Source organism: Anabrus simplex, chromosome 2 (assembly GCF_040414725.1).
Source record: "Anabrus simplex isolate iqAnaSimp1 chromosome 2, ASM4041472v1, whole genome shotgun sequence".
Classification (NCBI taxonomy): domain Eukaryota; kingdom Metazoa; phylum Arthropoda; class Insecta; order Orthoptera; family Tettigoniidae; genus Anabrus; species Anabrus simplex.
Window position 1 is genome coordinate 1,237,139,767 of NC_090266.1, and position 22,118 is coordinate 1,237,161,884.

The 22,118-nt window shown below is 39.3% G+C and overlaps 1 protein-coding gene across 4 annotated transcripts in view; it reads right to left on the reverse strand.

The window, feature by feature from the left end:
• Window positions 1–4,210: 4,210 nt before the first annotated feature.
• Window positions 4,211–22,118, reverse strand: part of Pex23 (peroxin 23) — a 986,852-nt gene continuing 968,944 nt past the window's right edge. For all 4 annotated transcript variants that reach the window (XM_067142270.2, XM_067142269.2, XM_067142271.2 and 1 more), the window contains one exon: window positions 4,211–4,678. In XM_067142270.2, the coding sequence (XP_066998371.2) occupies window positions 4,605–4,678 (74 nt within the window). In that variant the 3' untranslated portion in view covers window positions 4,211–4,604. The remainder of the gene's footprint in view (window positions 4,679–22,118) is intronic.

Sequence of the window (22,118 nt, forward strand, 5' to 3'; positions counted from 1 at the left end):
GGGCCAGCAAATATCTTCGTACTCCATGCAAGGTGGGGAGGGGTTAAAAAAAACCTATGGAATTTTTACAAAAGAAAATAACAGAGACCGATAACGAACAATAAATAAACAAGTGAAAGTCGACTCTTTTGAGCACTCACAGAGATATAACTGTAAACTAATACATCTCCTGAATCTGTTTTCTAAGAAGCCTCAAATGTTGTATTTAGACTGTAATTCTGAACATACCACTAGCTGTAAAACTGTTGACTTTGATCATACTGTCCTCCTTCTGTATTTTAATGCAAGATTTTGTAGTACTGCAATCTGAATATCAACATAATTTGTAACAGTGTCCTTATAATGGCATTCACACAAAACAACCCCCTCCCCAACGGTCGATCCTGAATCCATGTGAAAATTGTTGGCATGTTACAAGCTTTCTAGCGGTACACTCTGCTGTTAGATGATGTCAAAATTGGTACACCTGGATGGCATCATGTCACAGAGTCTTCAACTCTGTAGCTAAACTCACAATTTATTATTTTTATAACATTATCTTCTTTTATTTCCTCCCTGGCTCATGCGGCAGCGCGCTGGCCTCTCATCGCTGGATACCGTGGTTCAAATCCCGGTCACTCCATGCGAGATTTGTGCTGCACAAAGCGGAGGTGGGACAGGTCTTTCTCCGGGTACTTCAGTTTTCCCTATCATCTTTCATTTCAGCAACACTCTCCACTATCATTTCATTTCATCCGTCAGGCATTAATCATGGCCCCGGAGGAGCGCGACAGGCCTCGGCAGCCGGCACAATTCCTATCCTCGCTGCAAGTTGGGGGCTTCATTCATCCCATCCTTGACCTGGTCATTGACTGGAAAACAGGTTGTAGCTTTTCATTCATTCATTCTTTTATTTGTGATACTATTGTATCATTCCTTTGCTTCATGAACAATAAAATAATTTCCAAATTTTTCTAGTAGTAGTGGTTGCATCCTTCAACTAGAATACAAGAAAAAGAAAGCTTTCTATTTCAATAATTACTGCATCAAAAAAGTAAAATGGGGGAACAACCGAGTTATTGGCGGCCGAGGTTTAAATCACGACCAACGCAGGTGGGATTTTTTAAATGAAATGTCACGTCCCTTCGGTTCAGGTGAAGATCTCATCGCTGGGATCAGGATATCAACTCATCAATGGGAACCATGAGCTAAAGTTCTATGTGCCACGGAAATCTCAGAAATCGGCTCACAATGTGCTGAAGTTCTGGAGAGAAGCCGCGGGATCACGGACGAGTATAAACACGTTATGTGCACACGAGTAAAAGTAAACGGGGAATAGATTAGCAGCCACGTTGTTGCCACTCAGCCTAGTAACACACAAAATAATAACTTAAATATTTTTAAATCTTATCTCTTTATATGAAAAATTCCTTGATGATGGGCTGCTTGCAAAGTTTCTCAAGAAAGGACTTTTCCATTGGCATTAATGCCAAACTGCATAAACATTCTTGCGTCAGCTTTGAACAGCAATATAACCTTATCCTCTTCAGTGCAGAAAATGTCGTGTCTACAGATGCCGAGGTTGCTGGTGTTGTCACAAGTTTAGTACTTCAGAAATCACTTGATTCAGTCTGTTTTCATTTATGACAGAAAGAATTTCACAGACTATTTGGTTCTTTCAAGAAGTCAAACACATCTCATGAATATATGACACTTAACTCATTCTTCAACCTTACTTGATCAAAGTGTGGAAATAATTTGTTTATTGCCTCACTGGGAAAGATTTCCTAAAAAACTGAAAATGTAATTGTGTCCAGGAGAAATGTGATCTGAAGTTTTTCCCATAGTCAGAAAATCTATTGTTAATTTCCACATGTAGCCAATGCAGTACGCACTTATAGCTGCTGGTATCTCAATTCATCACCACCTTTTTTCTGTTTTTTGGGTGGCTCCATTGAACTGTCTGAATAATGCCAGTTTTCAAATCATTCCATGCTGGAGAAAATTCATCATGACTGAACCCAGCTATAGTGCTCATGAACTTTAATACCTCTTGTACGCAGTATGCTATATCTAGAACTTTAGTTTGAAGGATACTGTACAGAACATCTGAATGTGCAAGAACTGTACAAAAATCTCCAAGCAGAAATATGTTCGAAGACTGCCTTTGACTTGTACAATGTAATCTGCATCCCAGTCTTCTCCACGATCATCAGTTATCATATTTTCAAAGAAGGCAATGAGTTGCTCTTGATATTCTTTTTCTATGTTTACAAGCCAAGATGTAAAAATTCCATTTAGTGTGTGCTACTTTCGGAAGTATTTGCTCATGAATTATTTCAGTTTTCCCGATCTTTTTGGAAGATGCTGAAAAATAATAAATTACAGTGGCTATACGAGATAGTTTCAACAATGTGGTACAGTTTGTTGACTGACAAAAAGTGCTGTACTTTAATATTCCCCACCATCAACTTGCTGCCGATATTATACTCTGCAATAACATTTTCCACATACTGAAACAAATCTGCATCAGTTTTTCCTGAACTGACCTTTCTTCAGTATCGCCATTGCTGAATGCATACCTTAACATAGTGGACAATTGACTCCGACAGTCGCTTGTTTCCTAGGTAATAATGGATATGAAATGTGCATCTTCTATTACAGTTTTTATATTTCCGATCACAACTCCGTTTACTATATATTTATATATATATATATTTTATATTATGTAATTTTGAATTACAGGAGATGTGCAACGAAATAGTGTAGAGCTCACAAGACGATTGGCAAGTACGTGATCAAATTCACTTAGAGAATATATTATTTCCCCTGTTGTATTTATTCCCCACCATCTCCATACTTTTGTTATAGCCACAAAAAAATAATTCTTGCTTTCTGAGAAAAACTGCATTGATAAGACATGGTAAAATTTCATGACTAATTTTACAAGAGTATTATGTTGGTCAATGTGCAGATAATGTTGTTTATCTAGCTGTAAATCTATTCTTGTATTACTAAAGTTTGCAAAGTTCATGCTACTGCAAATGTGAGCCTTCGATTTGTTATGTTTTTGAACTGCCGTTCGAACAGAGTTCATAATTGAAAACCCTTCTTTCGTCCATATGTTAGCTTCACAACTAAATACCAACATGGCCAGCAGTTTAAAACTACCAGATAACCAATTCCATCTATCATATGTAATGTAGGTGATGTAAAAGCTTGTATATTCATCATGTGAGCTTTGTCACTGCATGGACGATGGCTGCTAACAAAATCAAGCTGGCACAGTTAAAACAAGACACTGTAAGTAAATTTAAAAAATCTTCAGCAAACAGACACTTAAACAAATCATAAATAAAAAATACTACAACATATACACATCTATGCGTAGGCTATTTGTGGCTACAACACCGATAACAATTGCCCTCAGCAGAATCAAGCTCATCTTTAGAAACACCATGGCTTAGTGCCGTTGCTATACTCTCAGTAGAGAAGAATATGGTTGCCAACATCGAGGGTCCAAAACTCTGTAGAGACATATGGACTTCCTTTTTCATCAGTGAGCGAGGACTACTTACATAATTACTGTTTGTTCAGTATATCACACAGTTGACTTTTAATATGAGCTGCAATTGATGCACGTGATACTGAAATATTCAAATGAGTACAGGGCATTCAGAATCTAGCACCACACATGCTCTGCCATGCTGGGCTGGACCTGACAAGCTGTACCACACACAGTTGAGTGATGTGATAAACAAGAGAGCAGCGGATATTTTTCATTCAGTGTATCTTTTAAAGAAGTCATAAGAAAAATGTCAATGCAAATTTTACAGTCATTATCTGAAGGCTTCCTGACCATCGAAAAGCACTCTAAGAAGGAGAGACAGGTTCTGTGGAAGAGGTGGTGTCCTAAACAAGCTCTCAGCAAGGAACAGCTTCAAGATATCTGAGTGAGGATGGAACAGTCAATCCAGCAGCTCTCCCATGAATGTGGCATGTCTATAGGTTCTGCCTATAAAGGCCACCAAATGATCAAAGCAGATGAGAATAAAGTTTCAATACAATAGTTTTCAGTCAGGTAGGTATTTCCGCCATCTCACTTACATGCTGCCTTGAAGGAGGCTGGGCCTGGCAGCACATGCATGGTGCTAGGTTCTGAACGCCCTATATAAGCCTACTCTTTTGTGGGTATCATAAATTTCTCAGAACAAAAGACTTGATATCAAATTCAAAAATGTGTGTATTTTAAATTATATACAGCATGTGTGAATGAATAGTTATGAACATTTTACAATAGAGTCCAGCTGTACAAAGACGATTCAATATTATGTCAGTTTGAAGTTCCTTATGGCATATTTAAAGGTTTTCACATACGGTACATCCATTAGAAATCATATCACATTCAGCTTTACGTATCACACAATCCTGCTAACTGGGCTATATATCACATATCAATACACAATTTCCCTCGCAGTACAGAGGCATACAAAAGGAGAGATCATATGAATTTTCAGTTTTTAAATTATCTTACAAAGAACTGCATACAAATTTGATATACTAGAACATCTACGAAAAACAGAATGTACCTTGAAACAAACTAGGTTGCTAAAAATATGTCTTATTTATATCACAAGTGTTATTGAGGAGACTAGAGCTTCATACTGCTTCCACGGGCACTTACATGCTGCCAATTGCCCTGCAACATAAGAGAAACACTGGTCTAGAGAATTCTAATCAAAAAATTAAGAAAATGACTTAAGGTGAACTTCATCCAATGAGGGAAGCTGACTGGAAGAAATGATCTTCATACAATATTTGTATATGAGCAAGAACTTTAAAATATTGTATTAATATAGGTAGAATATCATGTTAACCACAACAGCATGAATTGGGTAATTTAAAAATGCTTTATATTTTAAAGGCTCTGGATACTGAATGTGGAATTCTCGTATTAATAGTAAATCAAAATTTAAGTGAAAATATACCATATTTACTTGCATATTAGACCCCTTTTCTTTTTCTTTTTTTCCCCACTTTTACAGTCAAAAACATAAGTGGGTTGGGGGCCCATATGCGATAACCTCAAATTTTGTGCAGTGAACACCGAACTTCTAGGCTATAAAGAGCTGTAAAATGAACATGTAAACATTCTACACTATTCTTTAACAAACTTATGAATGTATTATCAGTTTTACTGGTTATTTTCATTGGAGGGTAGTATTTCTAAATTTTAAAAAGGTAAACACATTACTCTTAGGCCTACCTATAAAAGTAAATATAGTCAGTTTTAGTTACTCTTATATCACGTCATTCGTTTAATCTCATGAAATCCTCTGATGAGGTTTACGTTAGGAAGGGCATCCGATCGTAAAAACTCGCTTCAGAGATTCATCTCCCTTCATACTCGACCCCATAGAGAAAAGGGATAAGGGTATCATATTATGCAATATTAATCAAAAGAACTTAATGTTCAGTCATTTGTCTCTGTCAGCTGAGCAGTAGGCCTATCACACAGAAAACCTGACTACTGCTTTAATTTGAATTACCGTCATCTTGTGCCGCCAACATCCCTGCTACTGGCGTGTTGTCATTCCAAATGATGTCATCTTCACTCCATCTTGTCAGTCATGCACTGCCATTGAGAGAATTCGAGAACTAGTCATTCTGTTCCCCACTATACAGTCCAAAATGTAAGAATCTATTCGCAAAACGATTTCTGGATATGGTCTCTGTTAGTCCCAGTTGGTGTATGTATAGCAGAAGCCACTCCTTCTGAATAAGGTAGAAAGCAAGCCAACCCACCAGCTGATAACTAGTGCATGTTACGAGTTGTACTTCCGAATGTAATACATAGTGACTGGAAGCATTCTTTGGATAACTGCGGCTGTTAAAAGCCAGACCTTTATTTTTAAGTACGGTATATTTCATGCTTGTTCTCTACATTTATCACATCAGGATTTACCTAAAAAAAGTAATTGAGATAAGAGAGACGGCATTGCTTAGGTTAGGAATGCTATCAAGTGCCCGGATAGTGCCAGAAGTTCCATGACGAAAAAAATATAAATGAATAACAAGAAGGCCGGCCGCATTTATGGATATCTACAGGTGTGGCGGTAATGCGTTTCATTATCTTCATGTTTAATTTTGCACGTTCGTTATGTTTCATTTGGCATCTCCAAAAATCATGAAAATAATCGAGACGTAGTAAGATCAATAACATTTATTATTATTATTATTATTATTATTATTATTATTATTATTATTATTATTATTATTTGTTAGGTATGTTGGCAAACAAAACAATCGTTATGATTGGATTGTTTTTATCATGTTTTAAGCCTACTTCTTTCCAAAAATTAAGCATATTGGCGCAAGTTACGAGATATTAAATGATCATTTCATTAATGATCACGCCTGCTATATTAATAGCAACAACCATGAATATTTAACTAAAATTGTTTCCTCATTCCGAGGTGGTGCAACTCTTTGTAGGCATTCCCCCAATGGAGGAGAGCTGCGTGTGCCATTTTACCACATATCAACCTTCCTGCCATTCTTTAATCTCTGGCAGTACGGTACCGAGAATCGAACTCAGGCCCCTGAGAACGGCAGCTAATTGTGCTAACCATTATGCTGGTGGACATTCTTAACTACAGAAAACAGGCATATAGCACGACCGATGCGGACACGAAACTATTCATCAATTTGTGCGACGTGATCAGACCTACGCTACAGAGGTGGACATTTCTTAACTACAAAACACAGATGTACCACGAGTCATACGGATGAAACGGAGCTGCAGTAAGGCTTGTACCCGCTTCGAGGCGTTCTTCTCTGACAAATTATGTTGTGGGAAAGGGGTGGGGTAATTTGTATGCAAGATTTATTTTTTCATTTTCTTTGTCTCAAAACACCATTGTCCAATTATAAAATCCTCAGAATGAATTTAATTCCTTTTTAGATATCATCCTGAAAATGCAGGGATTTATAAAAAGCAATAAAAATAAGAAATATAAAGTTATGTTGTACAAAAGCTAATGAAGCTAGAATGTAATTCCTTCACCATATGAAAGTCAACAGTCCTTAGGTTCAATGCAAGAGAGTTTACCTGTAGACTAATTTTTCTTCTTTTTATTTCTTTTTATTTGGCAAACGAAATGGAATTCGATGGGGAGCTATCAATATCAATGGGGCTTATGGAAGAAAGAAGGCAGAACTGGCTGAGTCAGCAAAGGGGATGCATCTGGATGTGCTAGGAGTAAGTGATATTCGGGTAAGGGGAGATAATGAGGAAGAGATAGGAGATTATAAAGTGTACTTGACAGGTGTTAGAAAGGGAAGGGCAGAGTCTGGGATAGGGCTCTTTATCAGGAATACCATTGCAGGCAACATAGTTTCTGTTAGGCACGTAAATGAGCGAATGATGTGGGTAGATTTGTCAGTTGGAGGAATTAGGACTAGAATTGTGTCCGTGTATTCACCATGTGAGGGTGCAGATGAGGATGAAGTTGACAAGTTTTATGAAGCATTGAGTGACATCGTGGTCAGGGTCAACAGCAAAGATAGAATAGTGCTAATGGGCGATTTCAATGCAAAAGTTGGGAATAGAACTGAAGGATACGTACGAAAGGGTGATTGGTAAATGTGGGGAAGATATGGAAGCTAATGGGAATGGGAAGCGTTTGCTGGACTTCTGTGCTAGTATGGGTTTAGCAGTTGCGAATACATTCTTCAAGCATAAGGCTATTCACCGCTACACATGGGAGGCTAGGGGTACCTGATCCATAATAGACTATATCTTAACAGACTTCGAATTCAGGAAATCTGTTAGGAATGTACGAATTTTCCGCGGATTTTTCGATGATACAGACCACTATCTGATCTGTAGTGAACTAAGTATCTCTAGGCCTAGGGTAGAGAAAGTGAAATCTGTCTGCAAACGAATAAGGGTTGAAAATCTCCAGGATGAGGAAATTAGACAGAAATGGATATGATTAGTGAGAAGTTTCGAACAGTAGACAGTAAGCAGGTTCAGGATATAGAAAGTGAATGGGTGGCATACAGGGATGCTGTAGTAGAAACAGCAAGGGAATGCCTAGGAATAACTGTGTGTAAAGATGGGAAAAGGCGAACATCTTGGTGGAATGATGAAGAGAGAACAGCTTGTAAACGTAAAAAGAAGGCTTATCAGAAATGGCTCCAAACAAGGGCCGAGGCAGACAGGGATTTGTATGTAGATGAAAGAAACAGAGCGAAACAAATAGTTGTTGAATCCAAAAAGAAGTCATGGGAAGATTTTGGTAACAACCTGGAAAGGCTAGGTCAAGCAGCAGGGAAACCTTTCTGGACAGTAATAAAGAATCTTAGGAAGGGAGGGATAAAGTAAATGAACAGTGTTTTGAGTAATTCAGGTGAACTCATAATAGATCCCAGGGAATCTCTGGAGAGGTGGAGGGAATATTTTGAACATCTTCTCAATGTAAAAGGAAATCATCCTGGTGGTGTTGCAAACAGCCAAGCTCATGGGGAGGAGGAAAATGATGTTGGTGAAATTATGCTTGAGGAAGTGGAAAGGATGGTAAATAAACTCCATTGTCATAAGGCAGCAGGAATAGATGAAATTAGACCTGAAATGGTGAAGTATGGTGGGAAGGCAGGGATGAAATGGCTTCATAGAGTAGTAAAATTAGCATGGAGTGTTGGTAAGGTGCCTTCAGGTTGGGCAAAAGCAGTAATTGCACCTATCTATATGCAAGGGAACAGGAAGGATTGCAACAACTATCGAGGTATCTCATTGATTAGTATACCAGGCAAGGTATTCACTGGCATCTTGGAAGGGAGGGTGCGATCAGTCGTTGAGAGGAAGCTGGATGAAAACCAGTGCGGTTTCAGACCACAGAGAGGCTGTCAGGATCAGATTTTCAGTATGCGCCAGGTAATTGAAAAATGCTACGAGAGGAATAGGCAGTTGTGTTTATGTTTCGTAGATCTAGAGAAAGCATATGACAGGGTACCGAGGGAAAAGATGTTCGCCATACTGGGGGACTATGGAGTTAAAGGCAGATTATTAAAATCAATGAAAGGCATTTATGTTGACAATTGGGCTTCAGTGAGAATTGATGGTAGAATGAGTTCTTGGCTCAGGGTACTTACAGGAGTTAGACAAGGCTGTAATCTTTCACCTTTGCTGTTTGTAGTTTACATGGATCATCTGCTGAAAGGTATAAAATGGCAGGGAGGGATTCAGTTAGGTGGAAATGTAGTAAGCAGTTTGGCCTATGCTGACGACTTGGTCTTAATGGCAGATTGTGCCGAAAGCCTACAGTCTAATATCTTGGAACTAGAAAATAAGTGCAATGAGTATGGTATGAAAATTAGCCTCTTGAAGACTAAATTGATGTCAGTAGGTAAGAAATTCAACAGAATTGAATGTCAGATCGGTGATACAAAGCTAGAACAAATCGATAATTTCGAGTACTTAGGTTGTGTGTTTTCTCGGGATGGTAATAAAGTAAGTGAGATTGAATCAAGGTGTAGTAAAGCTAATGCAGTGAGCTCGCAGTTGCGATCAGCAGTATTCTGTAACAACGAAGTCAGCTCCCTGACGAAACTATCTTTACATCGGTCTGTTTTCAGACCAACTTTGCTTTACGGGAGCGAAAGCTGGGTGGACTCAGGATACCTTATTCATAAGTTAGAAGTAACAGACATGAAAGTAGCAAGAATGATTGCTGGGACAAACAGGTGGGAACAATGCCAGGAGGGTACTCGGAATGAGGAGATAAAGGCTAATTTAGGAATGAACTCGGTGGATGAAGCTGTACGTATAAACCGGCTTCGGTGGTGTGGTCATGTGAGGCGAATGGAGGAGGACAGGTTACCTAGGAGAATAATGGACTCCGCTATGGAGGGTAAAAGAAGTAGAGGTAGACCAAGACGACGATGATTAGACTCGGTTTCTAACGATTTAAAGATAAGAGGTATAGAACTAAATGTGGCCACAACACTAGTTGCAAATCGAGGATTGTGGCGACGTTTAGTAAATTCACAGAGGCTTGCAGACTGAACGCTGAAAGGCATAACAGTCTATAATGATAATGTATGTATGTTTTTTTGTTTTGTTTTTTAGTCGCTTTACGTCGCACCGACACAGATAGGTCTTATGGTGACGATGGGAAAGGAAAGTGCTAGGAGTGGGAAGGAAGCGGCCATAGCCTTAGTTGAGGTATAGCCCCAGCATTTGCCTGGTGTGAAAATGGGAAACCATGGAAAACAATCTTCAGGGCTGCCGACAGTGGGGTCCAAACCTACTATCTCCCGAATACTGGATACTGGCCGCACTTAAGCGACTGCAGCTATTGAGCTCGGTGACTGAAATTTAGGCTTGCAAACTATGTCATCATGCATGTATAGTCATTATCAACATCATTTACCCTTTTCGAGCTGACACCAGGTGGGGGCAAATATGGTTGATCTCTACTTCCTCCTGTCTCTTCACCATTCCTCATCCAGCACTGAGTTCCAGTCCAGGTTCTGTTGTCCTATGCTGTTTATCACAGAGTCTATCGTCTACCTTTCCAGTCCTTGTTCTGGCAGTCTTCTTTCGTTCATCAGCTTGACGTGTCCAAACCACCTCAATCTGTTCCAGTTTGTCATTCAGTTTTTGCACATTTATCTCTTTTCATAAGTCTTCATTTCTCCCTCTGTCCATAGCACACTCCTCAGGAATTTTGTTTCAGCTGTCTGTTATTATAGGCAAGTGCATTACCCCTTTATCCTTCATACCTGGTGGTATTCCACAGTTTGTAACAATTTGTCAATACCAATAAATAATAACAGAATATCATAAATAAAATTATATAAATAAATAACTGAATAAATAAAATTACTCAAGAACTTAATAAAATACTTGAAATAAATTAGATTAATAAAATAATTAATCGAAATGTCTGTAATATGGGTGCCAGAATTCACCAGAATGGATCTCTTGAATTTAGATAGAGCATGATAATTCTTCATCTCCCAGGGCGTGTACACAAAGCTGCGTACTGGTACATCTGCTACAGGCCTTACCTAACCTTCTGAAAATGACTAAATAGGTAGGAGCTGCACCCAGGTTCATCAATAACTCCACTGATTCTAAAATATCTAACTATATTCTCAATAGAATCTGTTCATGAGCACCTCATCAACATACCAAATACACTTATAACACACAAACAAAATATTACTGGAAGACTCCATATTTACAACAACAAAGAAAACAGTGGGAAAACAAAAGCAAGAACTAAGCCACCATTTCTAGTTAGTTTGTTGAACAATGTACATATATGTAGATAAGACCCCTTCACTGTCTCTGTATCAATACGACTTGCCGATTCTAATAATCGGCACTTATTATTTCACACAGATACTGTACCTCATAATACTGTGTTCACTGAGTCTAACACTTGTTATAAAGATATATGCATTTGAGCAACACGCGCTTGTCGTTCCTGAACGTAAATAATGGAAAGTCTGAGATATAGCACCTCCCACCTTTCAGCAACATGTAATACCAGACCACCACAAAGTGATACAATACTCAGTGCCTACGCACTCCACAACTGTAGGTCAGTCACGTTTCCACAAACATAATAAGACTACATTGCCATTAATGCTTTCACGGCCCGTACTTATAGACATGATATTGTATAGGCTTTTGGGCTTGTGCCGTGTCAAGAAAATAAGGTGAAGGCTTCTTAGCCTTTCTCGTGGACAGTTGAGAATTCTTCTGAGGACGCAGAGCACAGTTTTCTGCGAAACATTACGAATTTCACCTTATTTTCTTGACACGGCGCAAGCCCAAAAGCCTATACAATATCATGTCTATAATAAGACTACGTTCCACAAACGTCTGAAGTCCAGTTCAGTATATTGCAGCAGTGTCACTCCAGTACCGTACATCCAGTTTCACTCACGTATCGTGTGTCCGCACTACTTCATTCCAGTACAGTGTGTCTCTTCACGCCATTTGATCACAAGCTAAACAGACATCATCATTCCCCTTTCTCTCACATGATACGCCTAGATTGATCCTGGCCAGCCAATCATGAGTGGATCCTTTAGATAAGACCACGCTGTGAACTTCTTTCAGTGTCACAAGGCGATAACAGCATCTACGGACTCAGGTATTTCACATGACTCATCGGAGATTTCGGACTACATCAAGTCCGTCACATCAGACTGGGATATACACATGACTCACCCAAATTTCCTGAGTTATTATAGCAATGATTTTCCCAGCCGTCGTACAAAACAAATTACTCATACAACATTTGAAGACCTTCCAGCATACAACAGTAAGAATAAATATACAAATGAAATAATAATAATAATAATAATAATAATAATAATAATAATAATAATAATAATAATAATAATAATAATAATAATAATAATAAACATTGAATACTGACAATAATATCTCTCACTTCTAAATACAGTGCAAGGGTGTGATATATGTACTATCACAAGTTGTATCCATCTACTAATTTCCATATCCAGTCCCCCATTTGCAGTCTGTTCACTTCCCAAGTATTTGAAGTGTTCCATTATTTCCAGTTCCTTGTCTCAAATTTTGGTAGCTCCTTTTCCTTCTTTACTTCCTCTACTCATCACCATAGTCTTACTCTTATCCAAGTTGATCCTCAATCCCCATTGTTTAGCTCTTGTTGTACATCCTCCTCATCTTCTCCCCAGATCACATCATCCACAAACATCATTGCATTCATTCTTTCCCCACTGTAATCTTCCCTTGCAACCTTTAAGATGTCATCCATCACCATTATATGAACAGTTGCAACGGCTGTCTTCACTCAGCTACAACAGTCATCATATATCACTTTTTATCATTGTTATTAGTTCCTTGCCAATGTCCTTGTGTGTCAGGCTTTCCAAAACTTTTGATCTGGCAATGCTGTTGTATGCCTTTTCAAAGTCTATAAATGCCATGATCTGTCTCCGAATTAAAATGGGTTCCAATGTTGACTTCCCACATCTGAATCCAAATCGTTCCTCTTGGAAATGGCTTTCAAACTTTTCTCTAATTCTTCTTTCCAATATACCTTCTTATATCTTGGCAGCAGGGGAGAGGATGGTGATTCCTCAGTGGTTACCGCACATCTTATCACTTTTCTTGAATACTGGTATTATAACCCCCTTTTCACAATTCTTGGGTACTTTTCTCTCTCTCCATACCCACTTGAGTACAGTAGATCCTCGACAATTTAAAATCGGTTAATTCAAAATCCCACCTAATTCAAAGAAGCTCTCATTCCCAGGAACATAAAGTATCGTAATTTGAAGAACAATGCCGGTCCCATTACCAAAATTCAGACTCTTAATTCAAAAGTGCTTTTACATTTTAAAAAAGTAGTATTTTACAGAGTAATTTAAATTCAAAATTTACCTGTGTCATGATAGAATGCTATGTGCAGGTGTGTGTGTCTACATTGTGCTAAGTTTGAGTGAAATTGTAACCTTTTTATTCAGCGTTCTAAGGAACACCAGGCAGTGTGTGGAGAAGCAGAACGCTGGTGATGCCGACAGTTGATGAAAATGCGTAGCTCATAGAATCAATTTGTACGCACCGAGCAATACCGCCAATGCCGATGAAACTGCATTGTTTTCTTAATGCCGAGCCCAAACAGACTTATGGTTTTAAAGGAGAGAAGTGCCAACTAGGAAATCTTACAAGGCTGGGGGTGGTTGTACTATACTGCGATGAAATGTCGTATGGCTTTTATTGCCGGGATATCCCAGAACGGGTTCGGCTCGCCCGGTGCCTGTAGGCAACCTGCGCGTCGTGATGAGGATGAAATGATGATGAAGACAATACATACATCCAGCCCCCGGGCCACTGGAATTAACCAATTAAGGTTAAAATCCCTGACCCGGCCGGGAATCGAACCCGGGACCCTCCGAACCAAAGGCCAGTACGCTGACCATTCGGCCAACGAGTCTATATTGCAATGCACTTCCAATATTCATCATAGGAAAGTTCGATGAGCCACGATGTTTTAAGGGCATCGGGTACTTTCCGTGCAAGTACAGGGCATCTAAAATGCACACAGTACAGTAATCTAATGAATAAAACACTTGCACAGGGGAAGAAGCATAGATTTCTCCTCGTCTTTGAATCATGCTTTTTTTCTTTTGTTGCATCAGGTTATGTTTGTCAGGTCAGCGAGTTATCCGAGTGCATTTTTTGAATACTGTAAATGCACCTTGTTGGATACATATTGGAAACAGTTGTTTTCTTGGTGTTTGAAAAGTTTAAATAGTGAATCAAGGTTAACTGCATGCAGTAATGGATCTTACAATGTTTAGTGATGTGGCAAGGTTGGCATTTCTGAATTATAAGTTGGCGGTTAATTCAAAATCACTTAATTCAAAGTCCGACTTTTGCATCCGAACGACTTTGAATTAATGAGGTTTTACTATATTCTTTAAGTCCACTGGAGTCCTGCTGGTCCTGCAGCCTTGATCATTTCTATGCCTACCTCATCTATTCCCACAGCTTTTCCCATCTTCATCTTTTTAAATGCCCATTCCACCTCTGCCACTGTAATGTCTCATTCCTTCTCTGTTACTTCTTCTACTCCTGCAGCCTGGATACATTCTCTATATGTTTGGTTTCTCACGTTCAGCAGTTTACTGAAATATTCCTTCCATTTGTTCATTATCTCTCCCGGTTTTGTCAGTATTACTCCTTTCTTCTTCACAAATCCTGTGTTCACACTTTCGTTCTTACAGTTCCTTATAATTCAAAATAATATTATTTCCCCACAATTCAAATCTTTCTTTACTTCTTGGATGAATGTTTCCCAACTCTTCTTCGGTTACTACTTTTTTTTGCAAGCTCTTTTCTCCTCCATTCATCTCACTCTACTCTCTTCAGTCTTTTGTATTTTCCATTCCTTTCATGCTTCCTTTTTTCCTTTACATTACTTTTCAATTAATCATTCCACCATATTGTCTCTTTCTCTCTTAACATTCCCGACGTTCTGCCACGTTTTCTCTGCACACCTTACAAATGCACTCTCAAAATTATTCCATTCCTGTTCAACATGACTAATATCTGTACTTGGTATCAGTTTTTGTAATTCTTCCTGTACCGGGTGGTACATCTCAACTCCGCACATTTAAAAGAAGCGCCTTAACGAATGCTATCCCTCCTACTAAACGTGAAACAGCTACTGCATGAAGTTGGGACATTGACCAGAAGATGTCACTGTTGAATTACTGAGTGATGTGTTATTGTGAAGTTGCCTAAACTGACTGGATTTATTTGTTTACTTCAAGAAGTTTAAACTCTTCTCCATAGATGTCATTACAAAAAAAACTGAGGTAATGCACTCTGATGCAAGGTAAAAGAATTAGTGATTTAAAGAAGTTTTGTGTTTTTATGTTTTCTCAAATAAATTAATGTTCATTTATTTTGTAATTTCAAGGTTTGTAACACTTCTTTCTCGTTCCACTAGTTTTTGAATCCGGCATATCATGAATTTTCTGTAATTATTTTTCAGCCAATAATAGGTTTCTTGTACCTTTTGAATTCAACCAATAAAAATGAGAGGGTGTGTCCGGATTTAGTCCAGAACCGTCTCAAACTGTCCCCTCGGGTATAGAAGCTGCAGCTTTTTCAGGCTACCTTGTCTTTTGATCACCAAATTTCTGAGAGAGTGTGCGTTAAGACAGGAGGCCACCAGTCTCATTTTTTTGTAGCTACCTCCGCAGAATTACACGAGGGGAAGGTTCTAATTTCTAACTATGTAATCTCCTGTTTTCTAAAATTTAAACCTTCTTTTGGCTAATGTAATATTTCATAAATACTAAAATTGTAAATCAGGGATAGAGAGTGCGTTACCCTCTTGAGTTCCCCTTCAGTTTAGTTTGAGGTGACTACGATTTTGTAACCGTTTCTCCTTTCTGTAAAGCATTAAATGAACCTTCATTCTAGTCATCGCAGTAGCTTGGGATTAGTCTCTGCATCATCGGGCCGAGAGACCAATTAGGGTTTTACACTTAATTTTCTAGGAGCACAAGTGTACGCCTCCATTCGTTTTGTGTTCAGGCCAGTAATTTAACCTGTTCTTCTTTCCACGAAGGCCCAGTAGTTTGGGTAATAGATACCCCTGTGTAAAAATTGTAACTTGTAGGTTTGGGCCTAGAGAGGCTGAAAAGTGTTAGATTTTTGCGTAAGAAATTGGGAGCCAGTCTCCTTTGTGGAATTCAGAGAGTGTGTAAACTCTTGCTGGTTTTGTGTAAAATTGAATTTGTAACCTTTGGAGCAAAGTGCTCTTAAATTGGGAGATTTCTCTCCATGACTAACTAAACGTAACATTTGCGATGTAGTAAACTTATAAATTGGGAGCTGGAAGCTCAGTTTTGGTTATTTCTAAACTGCTATTTGTACCTGTAACCTTGTTATTTCACTCAGTGAAAAGTTTGTTAAGTTTGTGATTTGAAAGGAAATAATATAACCTTTATTTTAAAGTTTTAAGTTAATCTTTGATTTAGTAGATAGACCCATTCCCACCAGCACCTTCTTTCACCTCTGCGATCCACAAAAACACGGTAACAAGTGGTAAGTGTGGTTGAATGGGTCTAGATTGAGCCCTTTTAATGGCTAAAGGTAGGATCTGTTTCGAACTCTAAGAATTTTCTCGGTTGCTGAGAATTTTTCCAAAATATTCACCTTTCTGTCAACATGTCTGGTCCTCGTGAAGTCCTCGCTCCCGGGTACTTGCACAAGGAGGAATTGATCTATGAGTTACTCATTAGAAAGGTCCAGTCTGCAGGAACGGTTGTGACAGACATTGCCAAGCTCAAAGAATCATTGGAATTTCCTATTTCAATCCCAGTCTTTGGGGAAAAAGAAATTGATGAGGCTCTATCCACCATCACTGACAATACCACTGAGCTAGCGTCGGTAGTGACTTTTTGAAGTGAGCAATCCATCTGCTTACCAACTTAAGAGAGTACAGGCTAGACTGTTTCATTTCTATAACAGGGCTAGGGACCTAGTGTGTCTCAAATTAAAAGAGGATCATGCTAAGGAGGCTAGTAATCTGGTTGAACATCTCTCAGATATGTCTAACAGGGTTAGTCAATTGTTGACTGGGGCAGGTGCTCCCAAAACCGACCAAGTCCCTTTAATAAACTTAGCTACTGAGGAGGATTCTTGTAAAGCTGTAGAAAGTAGGACATCTGTGGCAACTCAACAAACTTCTTTCCCATTGGAAATGGAGTCTGATCATCCTAGACAAATTCCACCTTTCTTTTTGAATAATGCTGTGTTAGAGACCTCTCAACCTTCTATGCCGTCACCAATTATGTCACCCGGTTTCAGTAGTTTGCCTCATCCATTGGCTATCTTGCTGGGAATTTCTAAATTTTCAGTAAACTCCACTAATGAAGTCATAGTATTTATTTAAATACTTTTTTAAATTATTTATGTTGTTTCTTAATATTAAATAGAGATGATGGACATGGCATGGGGGACTGAGGATGACTACCGTGGTGACACTCCCTTGGGAGCGTCACGTTTCCGGAGTATCTGACGGGCCCCATGGCAAGCCCAAGGAGTCTCTTGCTTCTTCTCTTTTGGTTGTTAGTTCTCTGTGCATGGAAAGGGGATATGTAAACATGTATCGGGGCTAATCGCCTGTTATGTTTAAATAAATACTATACTATACTATATTAAGGTTCTTAGTAGAATTTCAAGATCACGCGTTAGTGTTCTCCCTATAGCATTCTCAAATACTTCAAATTATGTATCCATATTCCATATTCTGTAGGCGTCCTTTCGGACAAAATAGTTAAAGCAATAGCTGACAGATCATCCACAGACGACTTCCACGGCCACCTCCTGGCAAATTTCATTCCGGCCAGAGCCATGTCATCATTGAGCCAAAAGTTCTATTTTAGGGTACAGCGACTGGACGAGAATCTTGTAGACTTTATCCAAGACATTAAATTTTACTCCAGGGTGTTCGCCCTTCATTTTTCTGAAGACCAAATAGTGCAAACTATTGTCGAAGGTCTCTCTCCGCCATATAGGTTTTACCTATGTTTCGTGTCTCATCCTGAGACCTTTTCAGAGTTAGAGGCTATGAATGTATCAGCAGGAGTAAGGTATGCCGACACCTTACGAGTTCTGAAGGAGCCCCCTTTATCTTCTAACAGTTCTCGGCCTCCACTTCGCCGAACTTTCACCACCCATAAATGTTATGCTTGTGGTTCAACGGAACATCTTCGAAATAAAAGCACATTGATAAAATCTAGTGGGACGAAGAACGGAGTTGGTACATCTCAAGGTTGCTTTAAATGCGGCTCATTTGCTCACCCCCTCCTGCTCAACTTATGGTACAACCTCTGCAAACTCAGTATGTTCACCTTCCCGAGGCTCAGTAAAAGTTCTGGTAAGGGTAAAGTGGCTTCTAATTTATTTATTTTTTTTCTTGCTAGTTGCTTTACGTCGCACCGACACTGATAGGTCTTATGGCGACTATGGAACAGGAAAGGCCTAGGAAGTGGAAGGAAGTGGCCGTGGCCTTAATTAAGGTACAGCCCCAGCATTTGCCTGGTGTGAAAATGGGAAACCACGGAAAACCATTTTCAGGGCTGCCGATAGTGGGGTTCGAACCTACTATTTCCCAAATACTGGATACTGGCCGCACTTAAGCGACTGCAGCTATCGAGCTCGGTAAAAATTTATCATTTGAAGGCCCCAGAGAATGCCTCAGAATTGCGGCAGAGACCCCTGAATTTGTGCCATTCCTTAGAATTGAAATAAATAATGAACCCGTCATCGCTCTGTTAGACTCAGGGATTGGATGTTCCATAATTTTGGAAGAATGGTATTCTGAATTAAAAACTGTTTGTAAGTTTCTGGACTATACTACTTCATTAAATGATTCAGCTAACTCATCTCCATTAGAAATTTTAGGTTTCATTTTTGCTAAAATTCGTATTTCAAAATTTACCTGGAAGGTGAAGTTATTTGTTGCTAAACACTTGTCTTGCCTATAATATTGGGGGCCGATTTCAGGTCTTATTCTGGTCTGGTGCTTGACATTCAGAGTAAGTCGTGCACCTTCATATTTGCTAATAATTGTAAGATTCCCCTTTTGAAGTGTAATTCTGTGTCATGTTCATCTGTTTTGCCTACCCAGGGTGAGATATTGTTAGATCTTAGACATCTACCTGAGGAGCAGGCCGAGAGTATTTGTAAATTGTGTCAGTCCTTTCCCGATGTATTTTCTGATACTCTTGGTGTTGCTGACCTTATGGAATATAAGATTGAGGTTACGGATTTGATTCCAGTTAGGTTTCCGCCTTATAGACTGTCCCCACCTAAAATGAGGGCTCTTAAGGAAATCATCGATCAAATGTTGAAGGATGGTATAATTCGACCTTCTAAGTCGGTGTATTCATCGTCCATTTTTCTTGTACCGAAACCTCAAGGAGGCATCAGGCCTGTGATTGATTACAGGGCTTTAAACTGTACGGTGGTGTTACAATCTGTGCCCTTCCTAATCTTCACTCCTGTTTTTCATGGTTTCGGATAGACTAGTTCTTTACCATCCTTGATCTTAATCAGGCATACAACCAGATACCTCTAACTGAACAATAAAAACATCTAACAGCTTTTGCCACGGATTGGAACTTGTATGAGTACAATCCTGTGCATTTCAGGCCCCCCACAGGCCAGCTGTTCTTACTAGACTGCTAGATAAGGGTCTTCTCGGACATCAAATTTGAATACCTGTATCGCTACCTTGATGATGTCGTATTTTCCGAGACCTTTGAAGGACACCTTGATCATCTAAAGGAAGTACTCAATTGCCTTCGTAAAGCTGGGTTGACTGTGAAGTTATCTAAGGTAGCTTTTGCTAAAACTTCCACGTCGTTCTTAGGGCATATTGTGTTGCATGATGGTGTTTCCATTGACCATTTCAGAACACAGGCTATCCATGATTTCAAACCTCCTAAGGACATCAAAGGCTGTTTGACCGAGATGAAACTGTTGTTTTGTTCACGATCTAACCTTACCTCTGGTGGTCGCTTATGATAACCACATAATAAAGTACACTTTCGGAGGACCACTTAAATGTTATTAAGAAAATACAGGTTGTAAAACATAAAGAGCACACAAGTCACTGATTTATTCAGTATACGTGAACTAAGAACACACCAGTACTGTAAGTACTGCTTGTACATATACAATTATACATTCACACGAGGTATGCACTGACACTAAAAAACCACTAGAAAAGACGAAATTGTTATTGTGCCAATGGTTTAGCTGCACCTAAAATGTTAGTAGCACTGTTGTGCAATTACATGATTTCGTGAGACTGTTGTCTCCACATGTTACTCGTGTCATGTCTGACGCGCTTCTCCCCGCGTCCCTAGCCAGTCACTCGCGCCAGAAAACAGTCCCGGAAGCGAGGTGCTGCCCTCTATTCACAACTTCATTAATAAATACATTTTATAAATGAAATACTACAATATTGTAGATTTAAAAAACACAAATAAATGACATAATTTCCTAGATATAATTGTTAATGCGATATGTGCAGTAACAAAGGCATAGCCAGGTTTATAGTCATGGTGAATTTCTTCAGGAAATTTATTCCTAACTTCGCTAACAGAGCAGCGCCCTTGAACTTACTCCATAGGAGTGGGGGCCGTCCCAGCAACTCTCTTTTGAAGATATGAAATTAGCTCTTTGTAACGCTCTCCCAATTTCTTGAAGAAATTCATTGCCCAAACAGACGCATCGTCATCTGCGGTTGCCACTGTCCTTCTTCAGGAAACGGAACTCGGAAGGCGACCCATCGCCTATGCTTCTAGAACATTATCGGCTCAAGAGGCCAAATATTCCATCTATGAACTTGAGGGTTCGGCAGTATTGTTTGCACCAGAGAAGTTCCACCTCTATCTGGAACATATCACATTCGACCTAGAAACGCATAACCAAGCCTTAAGTTGGGTTTTAGGTAGGCCTCGTTGTACTGGTCATATAGCCCGCTGGGCCATCAGGATTTCCGCTTTCCAATTTGATTACAACTTTTATTATAATTTGGGTCCACCTTATTCAATATAAAAATTGTTGCTTAGATGTAATTACAACATATATTTCAATCAGGACTAGTTTCGACGCCCAAATTGATGTGAAGCATATTAGAGGATCTGAAAATGTAGTTGCGGACGGACTAAGCTGCATGTTTTCTCATGAAGTGGTGACGACTGAACAGGAAGATAGTTCTTCTCTTCCCACACCCATACCTTCGGGTATTAATGCTATTCTAACTGATGCCCCTATGTTATTTCGGGATATTGAAAAATATCAACGTGAAGATCCTGAGCTGGCTCCTATTATGGAAACCTTTTTTTCTGGGGAACATGTCATCCCTTATGTGTTGAGAAATGGGGTTTTGTGCTGCTCTTCGAGACACGATCGAAAGATGAAAGTAGTGGTTCCAGCTGTGCTTGTGCTTCAAGTACTATCATGAGACCCCAATAGGGGGGCATTTAACCATCTTCAAAACTCGGGATAAGATCCGAGAGATGTTTATTTGGAAAGGTATGGACGGTGAAATCAGAGACTACAACCGAGTATGAATAAGACAGAATCTGCTTGCTTCCATCTCCACAACAAGTTGGCTAATACAAAACTCCAAGTATGCTTCAATGGCTCAGTGCTAAAGCACAATCCTAATCCAAAGTACCTCGGGGTAACGCTTGACCGAACCCTATCTTATAGAAAGCATCTTGAAAACCTCGGATCTAAGTTGAGATCACTTAATAGTATTCTGTTTAAATTGTGTGGAACTTCATGGGATGCTTCAGCGGACACATTACGACGTACTGCGCTTGGCCTTGTGTATTCTGCAGCTGAATACTGCTCTTCAGTATGGCTTAACAGTTGCCACGTGAAGAAAGTCGATGTACAACTTAACACCACCATGCGTATCATCTCTGGTACTCTGAAGCCCACTGCAATGCACTGGCTGCCAGTCCTGTCCCACATTGCTCCACCAAGCCTGCGACGTTCAAGAGCCAGTGTTCAAGAATATGATAAG